Source organism: Rhynchophorus ferrugineus, unplaced genomic scaffold (genome assembly GCF_030347505.1).
Source record: "Rhynchophorus ferrugineus isolate W39M unplaced genomic scaffold, kcgeb_rfMv2 rfM1, whole genome shotgun sequence".
NCBI lineage: Eukaryota > Metazoa > Arthropoda > Insecta > Coleoptera > Curculionidae > Rhynchophorus > Rhynchophorus ferrugineus.
Genome location: NW_027472580.1, coordinates 82356282 through 82373867, shown reverse-complemented (window position 1 = coordinate 82373867; position 17586 = coordinate 82356282). Strand labels below are relative to the sequence as shown.

General features: G+C 32.5%; 1 protein-coding gene across 2 annotated transcripts; it reads left to right on the top strand.

Annotated features, from left to right (window-relative positions):
- Window position 1: 1 nt before the first annotated feature.
- On the top strand, window positions 2–17316 carry Had1 (beta Hydroxy acid dehydrogenase 1). Of its 2 annotated transcripts, none has more exons than XM_076411034.1 (5): window positions 2–51; window positions 13538–13725; window positions 13785–13968; window positions 14025–14207; window positions 16892–17316. In XM_076411034.1, the coding sequence occupies exons 2-5, from the start codon at window positions 13563–13565 to the stop codon at window positions 17265–17267; spliced, it is 906 nt and encodes a 301-aa protein (XP_076267149.1). In that variant the 5' UTR covers window positions 2–51; window positions 13538–13562; the 3' UTR covers window positions 17268–17316. The 2 variants fall into 2 exon arrangements, with proteins under 2 accessions (XP_076267149.1, XP_076267141.1); XM_076411026.1 differs by lacking the exon at window positions 2–51 and adding an exon at window positions 3513–3671.
- Window positions 17317–17586: the final 270 nt, after the last annotated feature.

Below are 17586 nucleotides of genomic sequence, written 5' to 3'. Positions count from 1 at the left end.
ACAATTTGGTACAAATATAATAATGTTACCAAAAGAAGCTACATTTTAAGGGTAAATATAATAACCTATTTATTATTGTAGTTGCCCTTTATTATTTATTATTATTTTCTTTGCCATAATTACTCTATTCTAAGCTATTACACAGTTTAAACCAAATAAAGCAATAATTTATATATGGAATAGTAAAAATATATTAAACTCTATATGATAGAAGCTATCATTGACGTTTAGCACTCAATTTTTCTTTTTCTCTCGTCAGAATTTCGTTCTGCTGTTGAAGCTGCTCTTCTGTTAGAAGCTGATACGGTATAAAATTAGGTCCCCTCTTTCCATTGACCATATAAAAAATGTTAATTAGACTTATTTCTCTTGAAAAAGCCTCTTTTAAAAAATTTTTCTTTAAAGCTCGTCTAGTATATTTGGCGGCAAGTGCCGAATATGTTATGTAACTGCAATTAAAATAGATTCTTTTATAATCACTTATCCCTAATATCCCTAATGGAGTCATACTAACATATATCGTCCATTTATTAAGATAATCATTTTGTCTACTAAAATATAAATGACTGAATTGTTTTAGTTATCCATTTTTCGTATTTGCTTTATTATAAATAAGGCAACGTACACGTATAGAAATGTTACAGTAAATTGACATTTTTATCGTTTATACTGCTTTCCTTGTTATGGTTAATGGCAGTAATGTATTTAAAAAAATTACATTTGACATATTAATTGATGACAGTGTTCTGAGGTGAAAATGTTTAACACTAAATTAATACTATCTAATATATTTTGCAGATAGAAAATGCCTTTAATATAACGCTTCAGCAAGAAATACAAAATAATTACTAACACAATCGATGTTGCATATATGTCACTTAAATTATGGACCTTTTTCGTAAAGCACGTAAATAATAAAAAACAATAATATATCAGAAAAAGTACTCACTTCATTCCTAGTTTTTTATAAATTGGTTTATGAAGCATTATCTTGTAAAAACTCGTAAAAGGTTTGTCAAACGTTGAGTATATGTACAAAATCTTAATATATGTCAAAATGACATCTTAGTGAAATATTTAACTCAAATTAATTTTTGAATAAAATCAAAAATTGTCATACACAACAAACATTATAAATATAATACGCTAAAATAAATAACGCTTAGTCATAATTTATAGTGAAAATACTAATAGAATCTAAAATACTAGTGAATGTTAATTAATATTATTTATATTTATAAACAAACACAATAACTCCATTTAAAATGACAAATAAAATACAGAGATAGTGGCATTATATGAAACATTAAGGAGTTATGCAACCAAATATTCAATACACTATATTTCCATCATGAGCCAAAACAACGGCCAGTTATCAATTTTTAATTTGTTTTAAAATGTTGTCATTGATGAAAACCAGTCATTGCTAGTTATAGTCACGTCATTTTTTGAACAAAATAAGATAAATTATATTACACTTAAATTAACATTAAATTTTATTTTTATGTTTAAGTTCATAGGGCTACAACAAATATTGTTCGAGGTTAAAGAGTTAATTGAAAAAATTAAGTGATATGGCTTTCTCAAAGAATATTTCACAATTATTTAAAAACTGACAACAAATTATATTTTACACCTTTATATAAATCGAACTCATAATACGCAACCAGTAAAACAGTAGTTAAATCACAAGGCTAGATGAAAATTATTATAAGTATAACATAATAAGGTGATTGAAGATATTTTATTTACTTCTCAAATAAATATTGTATTATTATTTATTGAGATATATGTAAAAAAATACCATAATTCGGATATGCAATTATTTCGGTATAATGAAGATAAAAATATATAGATCTAGAAAAAAAAACCAAAACGTATATTATAACATAGTTTCAATATATGGTTTCAAACCAATATCTCCAGTGTCACTCCTTTTCTTCATCTCTACATTCAATGGCGTTGAAAATTCATCTGCTGTGATGCTGCCCACATGTCCTTACAATTTCAATATTCTAAAATTTTGTTTCCTGTAATGGAAATTTGCAATTGAAGGTTGAGATAAAGTAAATAATAAAACGAATGCTGTGATAGTACTCACAGACTTAGACAAAAAATACAATAAAAAATAGATGTGATCTTGTTGAATCAGAAAAGAATCAGAAAATATATATAGCTTGGCAATTATGTTCGCAGATATGAGGTCTGTAACTGTAATTGTGAGATATATATATATATATATATATATATATATATATATATATATATATATATATATATATATATATATATATAGATATTTGTTTAAATAAAAGGCCTTTATTCGACAAAAATACTGGTTTATTCGTTCGACAGGCAAGACCAGGCAATATGTCATTGTCTATCTGTATCCAAGGGAGACTGTTCTGGTATCACTCCATGGTGTTGACATCGTTCATTTATGCTGAATTAATATCGGATTGTTGCACAAGGATTGGATATTGGGATATGATAACATTGCCAGTCTTTTATTGATGACATCTAATAGACAATTTTGTCATTTTTCCCCCATTCACTTGTTAAAATCCTAGATTCGATGGAATGTTGCAGTCCTCTTATTAACCGTATAATAAAAGATATCGTTAGGATATCTTTCACCAGATAACTCGGTGGTCATTATTTCAATGGGCTTTAAAAGTTGAACACATTCTGTTAAGATAGTCCATTCGTTGACAAATAAAAACTGTGGTGCTCTTCTTAATAGCCAACAAAACAAATTAAAAAGAAATAGTCGATAGTAAAAAGTAGTCAATTGCTGAACGATCTAAACGACTGAATCGATAGTCTATTTCAGTCGATTGTTCCCAAAACTAATTCAAATATTTCTAACGCTCGTAACGCAGGCGCCTGCGCTGTATAGTCAATCTACCGGACCACAATTATTTTAAATGTATCCTCTCCTGGACTAACACTTTTTGTGCTTACGATTAACTTTTCATCGGTAGTTACAATTCGTCACAGAAAATCTTTTTTTTTTGGTATTGCAAGTAATGAAACCGTAATTTTGAAACAGTTCGAAACGGCAAACACTGCAAATAATATGCAATGATTTTCTATTTTCCGTACCCCTATTATTTATACGAAACCAGTGTTGCCAAGATGCAGTATATTGCTTTGTCTACTCCCTGTTTGTCAGTTATAATCTAATCTGGATTTTTTATAAGATAACAAGTTAGGATGTTAATTGATTTGTTATATACTGAAAAATAGATTAAAGAAATAATATAATGAATAATAATATATATCAGCACTGACAAAAAATAACCTGATTTTGTATAAGGATAATTTCAACTAAACAGCCATATAAAAAACCTGAAACGTATTAAATCAAGACAGAGAAACAACAACTACATTTTTTTTATTGGATTTACGTGACTAGTTTTCGATGGCATTGACAACAAATATGTATCGATATCTTTACAACCATCACGTAAACATTTATGTTCTCGTACGCCACTGATGTAAAAACAAATGTTTCGGTAGAATTAATCTTGATACCGAACGGCGCTTTACTATATATACATGAATTGTATCTTTAGCGTACGAGACTCTGTTGAAGTTCAAAACAGTAAAAGTGGTTTGGTAAAGATGTCGTGCCCCGTACCAAATAGAAAAATCGGAATAGTTGGCAGGTAGGATTGAAAACATATTTTTTCAGTAATATAATATCTAATATCATTTTTAATGTTTTAAAAGTATGTATGTATTATTTTAAACGTTATTTTAAAATTGGTGCATTTTAATTTAATATACATACAAGGCCTGAATATGGCAAACGAGATTCTATCAAAATATTGTCAATACATTAAAGGTTCGTCCGAGAACCCAACATGGATGAACTCAACATACAACATCCGCATATTATATAAACAAATTAAATTTATAATATATATGATTTGTCCTGATTACTTGACGTAGTAGGCGTTCGATAAGAAATGGTCAGAGATATTGAACCAAGGAATATATCTGAAGTCCTGACCCCATGTAATCAAAAGAATGCGTCAATACTGACAGCATCCAGGCACCATTAAACTATTATTTAACCTTTATGCCAGATTATTTATCTGAACTATTACAATAACAACGTTTAGCAAACACTTATCAATAATTACTTTTATTATATAACGGAAACAGTATCCCTTCAGTATGCCTTTCATATATCATCAAAATATGTATATATTTTCGACTTGTTATATCCTGTTTTTACCTCTTGTATTAGCAGACATTTAACATATAAATTTTACAATTTTATAAACTTCAAGTTTTGTTTATAACTACATAAATAATGACAAATTAAATAAAATCTTGAATTCAATTATACTAACGTTAATATATTGTTAAAGGGAAAAGTAATTTTAATAAAAACTATAAGTATGATGCACTTATATGGTATGAGGGTCACTATTTATATTTCGGGAATTGGCAACACTTTTGTCATCTGAGTCCATCTGACGGTTCCATCGTAAAGTTTGACTATTTGGCGATATACGTGCTCACAACATTTTGTTGCATGGACGGTATTTGTTTATTTTATATTTAGTTGAAAGTTTCGTCTCGGCAACAAAATGGAACTGAATAGTGAACATTTTCGTGCGATGATTTTTTACGATTTTCGACGTGGATTATCACAAGAACAGTGCATCAATCAACTTAATTTGACTTTTGGCAATGAAGCTCCATCAAAAACCACCGTGTATCGCTGATTTAGTGAATTCAATCGTGGTCGTAGTTTGCTATCCGACGAGTTTCGTGAAGGTCATCAAAAATCAGCTGTTGTGCTAGAAAACATCGATGCTGTGTGCGAAATGATTAAGCAAGATCGTCATGTCACCTATTGTGAGGTTGAGGCATCCCTAGACATTCATTCCACCAGCATATATGCGATTTTACATGAACACTTAGCTGTGCGAAAATTATATTCGCGTTGGATCCCACACAATTTGACAATCGCTCAAAACAAGGCTCGTGCCGATTGGTGCAAAGAATTGTTTAAGAAATTCAATCGTGGTGCTTCGAAAGACGTTTATAAAATCGTGACAAGTGACGAATCATGAATATATTCGTATGAGCCCGAAAGTAAGCAACAATCGACTGTATGGGTGTTCCAAGATGAACCAAATCCAACAAAAGCTATTCTGTTTCTTCGGAAGAACTGGTCATATTGCAACAGTGCCTCTAGAGGATTGAAGCACAGTAAATTCTGATTGGTACACAATAATTTGTTTGCCAGAAGTCTTCGGTGAAATAAGGAAAACAAACAAGAGACGCTGGATTATTCTTCATCGTGACAATGCGAGCTCTCAATCAGGAAAGTATTTGAGCACTCAAAACATCGAATTGATGGGTCATCCGCCGTACAGTCCTGATTTGGCACCCAATAACTTATTTTTGTTCCCATCCGTGAAGAATAAACTGCATGATCAACGATTTTCATCACCCGAAGAAGCTATTGAAGCGTTCAAAAATCATGTTTTGAAGATACCTCATTCGGAATGGAATAAATGCTCTGAAAATTGGTTTAAGCGTATGCAAAAGTGTATCGATCATCGTGGCGAGTACTTCGAAAAACAATAAAAATATATTCGCAGCTAAACTATTTGTTCTTTTTCCTATTCCCGAAATGTAAATAGTGACCCTTGTATATTCAAAAACCACTATATCAGCCTAGAAATGACTGTAAATGTTAATATGCAATTATCTTATCGAAAAAACGATATAAAAACAGCCAAAGATAAATATTATGTGATTTTAATTTTTGTTTCGTATAATCAACAACATACGCCTGCCAAAAGTACGAGATATAATGTTACATTCATTAACAGCATGAACTGAAAATGTATCCCATACGGAATGTTTGAAATGCCATCCAAATCATACCGATTTAAATAAAAAAAAACGTTCTTGGCTAACTGCTTTGAAATTGTTATACGAAATTGCATACTTATATTTTTATACATATCGCAGCAGTGACAGTCAAAACATGATTTTTTAAGTGTATTATCAAAAGTTTGTAATAGTTCTAATAATATTATGTAACCAATTATTTTGAGAACACTATTCCTAAACGACTCCCTGATATTTCGTTCAACCAGATCGGCCGGTGGCTATTCAACTTGAACACCAAGCTTCTGTCCAAATTCCAAAGTAGATTATGTCAGTTCCGAACAACTTTAGGTCGCCTTCAGTGAATTTACACCCAAAACTTGATGCTTGTGGCAGGAATCCTTCTTACTTGTAGTAGTTGATGATTAGGGATCTTTGAGTCTCAGCTACGATATTTTTGCCCGAACTCCCTTTAATTACACAAGGAATGCTTCGAGTAACTTCATTCACTTAACTAAAATTCATTAAGAATAGTCTACAAAACAATTTATACATTTCGCTTTTTAAATGGAAATTCCTGAGATGCATTTTGATTTCCGAAAGAGCAAAATTAAATAAAATACACTCAACAACTAATACCATTGTATAGAAAAGACATTGTCCACATACTTTTAATGACTCAGCAAATATGGAGGGAGATTCATTGGGAAGTTTTGTTGCATACGCTGTATAGTCCGGACTTTACCCCGTCTGGCTATCATTTGTTCTCCGTTAATCCGTTAGTCCAAAAGAGACTTCTGAAAATCACCTTTCACAAATCACTAACAGTTCACTAGAAGGCGGCTTAAGGCTTAAGCAAATTGAATATTGATTTGATTGCAATAACTGTTAAGAAAATATTGCAAAAAACCTTGAAGACTGAATTAATTGGTGCCATTAAACACACGCCCATCCAATAACAATTGACATAAGAACTGACCTAATGATCACGGAGAAGAGAGTACAAATCCATTACTGAACAAATTTTCGACTGCAAATATCATTGGACCTTCGAAAATGTCTGGACAAGGATATATGACTTGCCTCTTTATGTCTAATATATGATATAATATCTGCTTAATTGTGTTCGATATGGCAACATGATAACCAATTCATTTCTGCCTAAAATAGATGATACCATACATTTTCCGAGATATGGACTATCGAAATTTTATAATTTGGGCTCTGCTTCTAACCTGAGCCAAAATAGTAAAATGGTCTTATGAATTGCCGATTTCGTTCCAATTCACATTTCAAGTAATATTCGGCATTCTAATTACGTTGCCGTTTGCCAAATTACATTATCTCTTATAGTTTCCGAGATATAGGCTATCGAAATTTTACACCTTAGGCTCTGTTTCTAACTTAGGCCAAAATTGTAAAATGATCTTAAGAATTACGTATTTCGTTTCAAATCACATTCCAAGTAATATTCGACATGCCAATTACGTTGTCGACTGCCAAATTGTATTATCTCTTATAGTTTCCGAGATATGGACTATCGAAATTTTACAGTTTACGCTATTTTTTTAATATAGACCAATATGGACGACAGTCAGTTATACATAAGGTTGTTTGAAGTAAACAGTCTATGCCAACTAACCCAAGACTACTTAATTAAACTTATAAAAAATTATATAAAAATAGAAAACAAAAAATCCTTAACCTTGAAATCCATTCATTCGCATCGATACGAGTGTGTTATATATATTTATCTAGATTTCTGCATATGTATTAATATATATTTTACCATTGTCTTATAGAAATCGTCACGAAGTCATATTCAAGTTCTAAAGCAACTACTTTAACAGTAAAAGAGTAGTTTTAGTTGAAAACTGTTATTATGATACTGTTATTTGATTAGTTTGTATTTAAATAGGATTAAATTATGCTCTTATCTACATTGTTCTAAGTGTTTACGAAAAACCAAGGAGGTAATAATAGAATAAATAAATAATACTTTAAAAGCATTTTGTTAACATTTGAGTACTGATTGTGAATGAGAATATAGAAATATGTGAGAAAGTGGTACACAGAGGGTATCCTTGAATGTTATATTAATATATGTTTGGATTGGCACAAATGGCATATTATTATTTAAATATGTTTAATGTACTCATACCGGTGTATACTATTGTATTTAAAAATAAACAAACTACTATCACAATGTTAATTTTATTGGAAATGATTGTTGACACACTTGATATTTTATTATATATCAATATTTGACTTGCTTTAGTAATTTTAAACCTCGAATAATATCTGGCATACATGTTGTTGACATATTTAACACGTTACACACAGATGTAACTCAGATATTACAATATAATACAGCTAGTTCCACAACAAAAATAAATAGATAACATCCTAAAAATAATAATCGCTTGACAAGAATATCCCTAGAGATCATATATCATGTGGCACATATTTCATTAAAAAAATTCTGTTGTATCATATTATCAAGCTATTAATAGAAAAATATAAAATAATTTTATTAAAATATTCATAAATTCGCCGTTGTACCTGGTTGTTATTTATAAACAACACCAAAGTTCAGTATATTGTTGATATTTTATTTTAAAGATTTACTATTTTATTGTATGACAATCATTTGTTTGTTTCTCGTGTTTTGATATAATGCAACACCATTATAAGTTTCCATATTTCATAGAAAAGCCGTAATTATTGTAATTCTTAGTAAACATTTCAGTTGGTTGAGGTTTTTCTAATTATTAAGATTTTGATTTGTGATTGACATGACTGGGATCTTTACAGATTCAATTAATTATAATATTTCTCGGCTAACATATTCAATATTTGGTGCTTGCATGTATTTTGATGAGAGCTATCTATTAGTGAAAATGAGAGATATTAAAGTAAACAGCTATTAAACAACCGAACCGAACGAACAGTTAAATACGATGATTTTGATATTTCTTTATAAGAAGTAACAATTTTCCATTTAGTATAATTGAGTTATTCACATATTTTGATTTTTGACTTGGACTGGAACATAGACGGATTGACTTTTTAATTGGTTTAAATCTAAATAGCAACGAATATGTGTAAGTAAATAAACACAGTCAATCAAGAGCAAAAAAAAAGAAGGAACAGATTTACAAGTGCAGTTAAGAATAAACAATTAAAACAAGGTCATTCAAAATACTATCAAGTAAAGAATCCAGAGAAGCTGCTGAAGATATAGCTTATATAGTCTATTGAAAGTTTTTTTAGTAATGCATCATGGATATTTGTGACGTCGAAATATTGCAATGTTGCCGAATTAACTCTGAGTTTTTGTTCTGTTTGGCTTTGACATACAAAAAAATTCTAATCTAAACAAAATAATTGAACAAAAATATTATGCATGCGAACGATCTGGTATATGTTACGAATTGCTTTTAATTCAGGATAGGACGGAATTAATAACACGAATTTTGGCTTTAGAACAAGAGAGAACATATTAGTGGACATATATTTCTCTACATATTACTAATAGGCCCTTTTATTGATCTAAAACAGATATTTAACAGTTTACAGGAGAACAAATAAACATTTTCGATTATTCACCAGACTTCTGGTTTGTCTCACATCTCATAACATTTTTTCATGAAAAACAATTTTGATCAAAGGCTGCAAAACTATCAGAAAAGAGTATTTTTTGCAAGCTCGTCGAAAAACCACTAGAGTGGTGAGATACATAAATAGGCTAGATGAGTTTAATAAAGAATCATACAAATATTGATTGATAATAGTAATAACAGGTCAATTGAAAAATGCCTGGCCTGACACATAGATTTTTTTTTTATCATAACATCTTTATTAGATACGCTTAGTACAATCTTAATTATTATTATTATTACAATTAATTTATTACTACTTTTCCTATGTGCTTGGATTAATTAGCAAGCAAGACGAGTACGAGAAAATACATCAGTATGTATTCCTCAATTATAAAATTATAATTATTTATTAATTATTAACTTATAGCTATAGTTTACACTAATAATACACACTAAATGTTCACACAAGTTCGTATGGTTTTGTTCGTTTCAGTCTCCTGACATCCTGTGCGCTGTCCAGCAGTTGTATTGCTTCCACGTTAGAATGATTTAGTAATCTTCTTTCGTGTTTCAAGGCGAAATCCTGCACAACTTCGCAAATCCATTTGATTTCCAGGTCATCGTGCAGTTCTTCATTCGTTACATAGCGATAGGCATTGGTAATCAATCGAAGAATCTTGTTTTGACAGCACTGTATGACTAACTGATTTGAATATTTAGTGCAACCCCATATTTGCACCCCATAGGTCCAAATTGGCTCCAGAAATCAAGCACTTCATATCTCAATCATTCCACAAACAACAACTCAGCTCAAGTTCTTCTGAAAACGCGCTTGTTCGCGAGCTGGTCGACATGCTGGGAGCTTAGCACCGCGTCACCGCTAAGCTCTCCCCCTTTTCCAGGCTGAAACGACCTCATCCGTCGCTACAGTCATAACTTTTGCCCCCATACAACAGTACCCAGTTGTGTGTTAACTCAGGTTCGCGAATCAATAGAATCGCCGGGCTCTCGTGCCCAATAACGGCTGCCCGATCAGCGGGTGCCATATCCCCAAATTTAATGCAGTAGCAGTAGTGATCCACAGGGGTCAACTGTGAGGCGGTTTCGGTTTAGTGTATTGGTAAGCCCAGAGGCAGTCCCACATAACCCGGTCCAACTTGTCACTCCAGGGCAAGTCTCCGCGACCAGGTATGCGTCATGCATTCCACCGCCTGGTTTTTAGGCCAGAACAAAAAAAAAAAAAATCCAAATTGGCTTTATAATTGTATTATAGATCAACCTCTTTGATTTTAAATCAAGTTGGGAGTATCTTCCGACTAACCAGTAGAGTTGTTTTATTTTGGTTCTAATGTGTTTTGCTTTTTGTCTAACGTGATGCTTCCAATTTAATCTACCGTCAAGATGGATTCCAAGATATTTTGCTGATTCTGCTTGAGGAATCGGGCATCCATTGAGTGATATAATTAAGTTTTTATTATTTCGCCTTAATGCAAAATTAACGTGGACAGATTTGGAGCTATTAAGTTGAATTTTCCAATCTTTTGTCCATTTGTAGATTTTGTTGACTGCCACTTGCACTTTTTCTATTGCCCTAGGCAGAGATATATCTTTTGCCATAATAACTGTGTCATCAGCAAAGGTTCCAAGAAGTGTTTCTTTTGTTGTTGGAATGTCAGCAGTGTAGAGCAGATACAGGAGAGGTCCTAAGACGCTACCTTGTGGAACTCCAGCCGAGATATTTTTAAATGTCGAGAACGCCATTTCGTGCGATACCCTAAATTTTCTTCCGAATGAATATGACTCCAGCAATTGACAATAGTTACGCGGTAACAATTTGCTCATCTTACAGATTAATCCCAAATGCCAAACCCGATCAAAAGCTTGTGAGACATCCAGGAATATTGCAGGGCAGTATTTCTTTTCTTCAAATGCTCTTTCAATAGCCGCAGTTACTCTGTGCACTTGATCGATAGTTGAATGGTGATTTCGAAAACCAAACTGGAAATCTGGTATTGTTACCAAATGTTTAACATGTTTATATATCAGCTTCTCAAATAGCTTTGATATTACAGGTAGTAGCGAAATAGGCCTGTAAGATTCGACTTGTTCTGCAGGTTTGTTAGGTTTTTTGAGCATAATTATTTGTGCAACTTTAAAGCATTCCGGGACATGCTTCAGCCTTAAACAGGCATTAAATATATATGTCAACATGATGATTGCTTTTCGTGGCAGTTCTTTCAATAATCCAGGTGAAATGCCATCTATACCAGGTGCCTTTTTAGGATTGAGGTTATCAATTTCAGTGGCAACTTCCAGTGGAGAAATTAGATTTGGATGTACATCGGGTTGATAAATAGGAGATGTATCCATGGTAGATTCTATATCATTAGGCCGAAAAATGTTAGCTAAATATTCTGCGAACAATTCAGCTTTTTCATTGTCGCGTCGAACCCATTCATTTCGATCATTTTTAATAGGCGGTACTCGAATAATTGGCCTTTTAAATCTTCGAGTTGCTTTCCATAGCGAATAATCTTTGTCTGCTTGTGGGCTTAATTCACTTAAATACTTTTGAAAGCAATTCTGTTTATATTCTTTGATCTTTTGATTTGTCTGATTACTAATTCTATTAAACGTGGTTTTGTCAGCAGCATTTCTGGTTCTGTGCCATACTCTTCTAGCTTTTCGCCTTTCTTTTATCATTTCTCTAATTTCGAGGGGGTATGACACATAGATGGCGCTACTAGATAATCGCACACCCCAAACCCTCAAAAGATGCGTGTATAAATTTGACAGCTGTCGGATCATTAGTTTGTGAATTATAGCATTTTGAGTGAAGCAACTTTTGTTATTGTGAAAAAAAATGGATAAAAAGGAATTTCGCGTGTTGATAAAATATTGCTTTTTGAAGGGAAAAAATACAGTTGAAGCGAGTTTCCGGACATTGCCACACGAAAATCAACCATCAAGGATCGATATGCTAAGTTTAGACGTCGTGAAATGAGTACCGAAGACGGTGAACGCAGTGGACGCCCAAAAGAGGTTCTTACCGACGAAATACAAAAAACACAAACAAATCCACAAAATGATTTTGAATGTACGTAAATTGAAATTCAATGAAATAGCAGGCACTCTGATTTCAACTGAACGTGTACATTTTGTCATTCACGAATATTTAGGTGTGAGAAAGCTCTGTGCAAAGTGGGTGCCGCGCAAGCTCACTGTTGACGAAAAACAACGACGAGTTGATGATTTAATGTATTGAAGTAATGTTTGAAGATGATCAATCCTAATAAACCCGAGTTTTTGCGTCAATATGTGACAATGGATGAAACATGGCTCCATCATTTCAATCCGAAGTTCAATCGATAGTCATCCGAGTGGAGTGCCCACGATGAACCCGCTCCAAAGCGCGGGAAACTCAACAGTCGGCTGGCAAGGTTATGGCGTCTGTATTTTGGGATATACATGGAATAATTTTCACATTCCTTGAATTTCACTACCTTGAAAAAGGAAGGACCAGCGACTATTGCATAGTGTTATTGACTACCGTTTTTGCAGAAAAATAAAATACTGCTTCACCAAGACAATGCACCGTGTCACAAGTGAGTGAAAACGATGGCAAAAATTCATGAATTCGGCTTCGAATTGTTTCGTCACCTACCGTATTCTCCAGATCTGGCCCCCAGCAATCATTTCCTGTTCTCAGATCTCAAAAGATACTCGAAACTTTTGTCGAATGAAGATGATCGTCGAAACTGAGGCCTATTTTGAAGCAAAGGTTAAATCGTCCTACAAAAATGGTTTAGAAAAGTTGGAGCGGCGCTATAATCAGAATATCACCCTCGAAGAGAATTATGTTGAATAAAAAAACTAATTTTGCCAAAAAAATGTGTTTTACTATGGTAGGCCGGAGGCTTTTCAATTGACTTGTTATATTTATGTCCAATAAAATTCGCCACATTTTAGTTATTTTCTCAGCTTTTAACAGATTAAGCATACTCATATCATCAAGATTACTATAATTTCCCATAAGTTCATTTCTCATTTAACTTCTTTTTTTTTAATTATAGTGGGCTTATTGGAAGATCATGGGCCATGTTATTTGCTTCCGTTGGGTACAATGTCTACATATATGATATCCTCCCCGAACAAATCAAACTCGCCCTCACGGATATACAAAACCAACTAAACACATTGGAAAAAACCGGTTTGTTAAGAGGAAAACTCACCGCCGAACAACAATTTGCTTGCATTAAAGGTAAACACCAAATATAAATCATAGCAACAAATACCACTATTACTTATTTCTTACGATAGGTTCAATAAATCTCGAAGAAGTGGTGAAAGATGCCTTGTTCATTCAAGAATGTGTTCCCGAACTCCTGGACCTGAAACGAAAAGTATGGAAAAACGTGGATGATCTTGCCGGGCCTAATACCATCTATTCCAGTTCGACCTCAACTTTTCTGCCATCGACATTCAGCGATCATTTAAAAAATAAGTACGCGTCAGTCAATATAACTTATTATCAAATATTATTCGAATATTGTTTTACAGACAAAATATCATCGTTTCCCATCCGGTAAACCCACCTTACTATGTTCCTCTAGTAGAAATTGTGCCGGCGCCATGGACGCTACCAAAAGTAGCCAAGATAACAAGAGCCATAATGGAGGAAATTGGACAAACTCCCGTTTCCTTCTCCAGAGAAATTCCTGGATTTGCTGTGAATCGAATACAGTAAGTTCATTATACAATACTTAAATAAGTTGATTTTTTGATGCCAGTGGTTTTGCAATTCATTTTACACTAGCAACAACCATATGTCTATCCAAAATAGCAGTGAACTCGCATTATCTAAATTTATGACGTCAAAACGTCGCAATGTTTTGACTTTGGTTTTAGTTTATTTTAGTTTTGGTATATAACAACATTTTAATATAAATAAAATAATGAAACAAAAATGTTATAAAATATGATTTATGTTAACATTACAATACACCTAATGGATACATTATCGAAAGATTTAAACGGCAATTAATTAAACAGCCACAATAGTTTGTAGGATAGAGTTCTTTCTTTATATTTACATTTAATTATTTTCTAAACTACCTATGGGATCCCCTGAAGGCCTAATACACCTAATTACCAATTTTATGTCCAAGTAATGTTTTATTTTCATTAGAGAGCATATTTACCTTTTTATGTTCAGTCTTCTTGTTTCTTCATTTCTGTTTTATTTTCAAGTCATACTGATATCACTGTATTTTTCCTTAGTTTCTTCTGTTGCTACCTGTGTACATTTTTCTTGATTAGATTTACTTATTGAATTCTCTTTAATGCATTTGCCATATCAAGTGCTCTTATATATTTTGAACAATCACACACATCTCTATGCACATAAGTCTTTCACACTCTACAACACTACTTTCTTCAGTTATGCTGTTAATTTTATAATTTATATATAAGAACAGTGTATCTGCAATGAAATATCAAATAAATATTATGATTTCTTCAATTCAAAAACTTTTCAATTTCCCATCAACTATTGTTGTCTTTACAGTATTTTTATTAGCGTCTTGCCAAGGCCTAATGATCCATTTTGAAATATCTTTGTCAATACAGAAATTGAAAAAACAAATCTTCCTTGATTTTATTATATACTTTTAAAAGCGATGTCTGGAAGTTGCATTAGACCTCTTCATAGGTTATCTTTACATTATTGAAATCCTACGGTACATAACAGTGTTTGAAGTGATAACTTATATTCTTCAAAGAGCTGCATATCCCGAACTTTTCTATGGATACTTTCCATGCTAGTAGTTATCTCTGAAATAATTGTATTAAATTATGTTTGTATTGTATAAACCACTCACTATTTTTATATGTTTCATATAATCTTGAATAGAATTAACATCAAAGTATGCAGACACATTCTTTTCCGTGATTTTAAAATTATATTGTTTTCCTTTTTTGAGAGATACTGTCCATAATAATATTCAGTGCAGTTGCAACACAATAAAAATAATTCAATACTTACCTCTCTAATGCATTTTTCTGGTAAGATTAAGTAATTTTCCTGCTCGAAGTTATTGATTAGAGAGATAATCTATTTCTGACTAACTATTTATTGCCTTCGCCATTTTCAATCAGAGTAATCACAAATATCAAGCAGCGATTTGAAATTTACCAAAACAAGCCAAACAAGGTTTGCTGGTTTATAAACCGACATTTGGCAATCGGACGACTTTTGCAGGCTGATTCGGTTACATGTTCGAAGGAAAATATTGTCTGGTATTAAATCGAATTTACAAACTGCAATAAGTTATACATCTTTATGACGTAAGTTCGCTGCGGTTTAGGATAGACTGTACATTCAAATATTAACCAGTTGTCGGTTAATGAATGTAATCCGATTAGTGCACACCCCACACATATTTATCATTCCATATTTTGATTTATCCGAATATCAACTAGTTTGCTAAGTTTTTGCCTTTTAAACCTACAAAATCAATGTTTTGAAATAATGTTCTAAAAGATGGAACACCAAAACAAATTCTTACCTATTATTCTTATATTCTCGACGATTATTATGAGTTTATAAAGGCTTCTTCACTCTTCTATTACGGAACTGAGAAATTAATTATGGAAGGCCTGGTTTTACAAAAAAAACATTCAATTAAAGTAAAAATAATTGTCAAATCTACCATATTCTCCAGGTTTAATTCCCTTTTTCAATAATAAGATACTTTTGAACGACCCATTTGAGGTCCATGACCGTGGTCGCCAAGTAGATGCTGTCTCACGGTTGTTTTTGTAAAATTATGGCGACACTGCTTCATCTTCCATTTGTCAATTTTGGTTTCAACGATTTAGAAATAGTGAATTTGATGTCAACGACAAAAAACAGAGTAGGGGAATAAAGAAGTTTTCAAAGACAATCACTAACAATTGCAAGACTTGTTAGACGAAAACCCAGCTCAAACTATCAAAGAAGCTTGAAAGGGAATTCTTGCTTACCACCCGTTCAGATCGATACATTATGGCTTGCACACTTGCACGTGCACATGCGGTGTACAAATGTACTAAAATGTCGCAACATCGTTCTTTTAACCCGATTTCGCCATATTGCTTAAAAGATACGATATAAGATTTTTTTATAAGACCGAAAATATTTGTATCGCTATATATTATCCAAATTTTACTCAATAAGTGCTTCTTAAAGTGAAAAAATTACTATGCTAGGTGTTGGAGTTACTAAAACCTGTATGAATTTCTCATATATCGACAACTAAATGTATGTAATCCTGAGTCTAATTTTCCGTAAACCTTAATTAGTTCGAGTTAAGAAACGGGTTTTAGCCTTTTTAATAGTCCTATCCAAATTTATTGTTAAATAACAGTATTAATTACTTTTTCTTCAGATACGCTATCTTGAATGAAACGTGGCATCTAGTAAACGATGGTGTTCTCGATGTGAAGGACATAGACAAGGTCATGTCCGATGGTCTCGGAATGAGATACGCCTTCCTCGGTATCCTTGAAACAACTCACTTGAACGCCGAGGGCTTCGTCAAATACTGCGACTCGTACGCGAATACCATATACGCGGTCAGCAAAGACTTCAAACCAACTCCCAAGTTTGCAGGTCCTACGGTGCCCGTAATCGCTAAACAACTGGAAGCTGACATACCCCTGGATAAACTCCAAGCCAGGAGAGACTGGCGAGACCAATGTCTAGTCAAACTGAGCCAACTGAAAAAGGAGATGGATGAAGAATGGAGACAAAAGTGCCAATAAGATGTGTATAAATGTTGTGTATGCAAATAAAATGTATTATAAAGATTCACTGTTTGTGTTCACATATAACGAGTTTACTCGAGTAATTCTTGAAATATGGTAGTGCTTAATAACACAGGCAACGCAGTTTCATGTGAAAAACAAAACTACTATGAATTAATCATAACCAATTTTGTTCAATTATTAAGCATCAGATATAAAAATATTGCAAAAATATAAATGTGAGTTAAATTAAATTTGAATAATTAAATGTGAGTAAAAAGTTAATGAATTATGATCAGCAACTGAACCATTACTAGTACGTCTAAATAAATGGTAA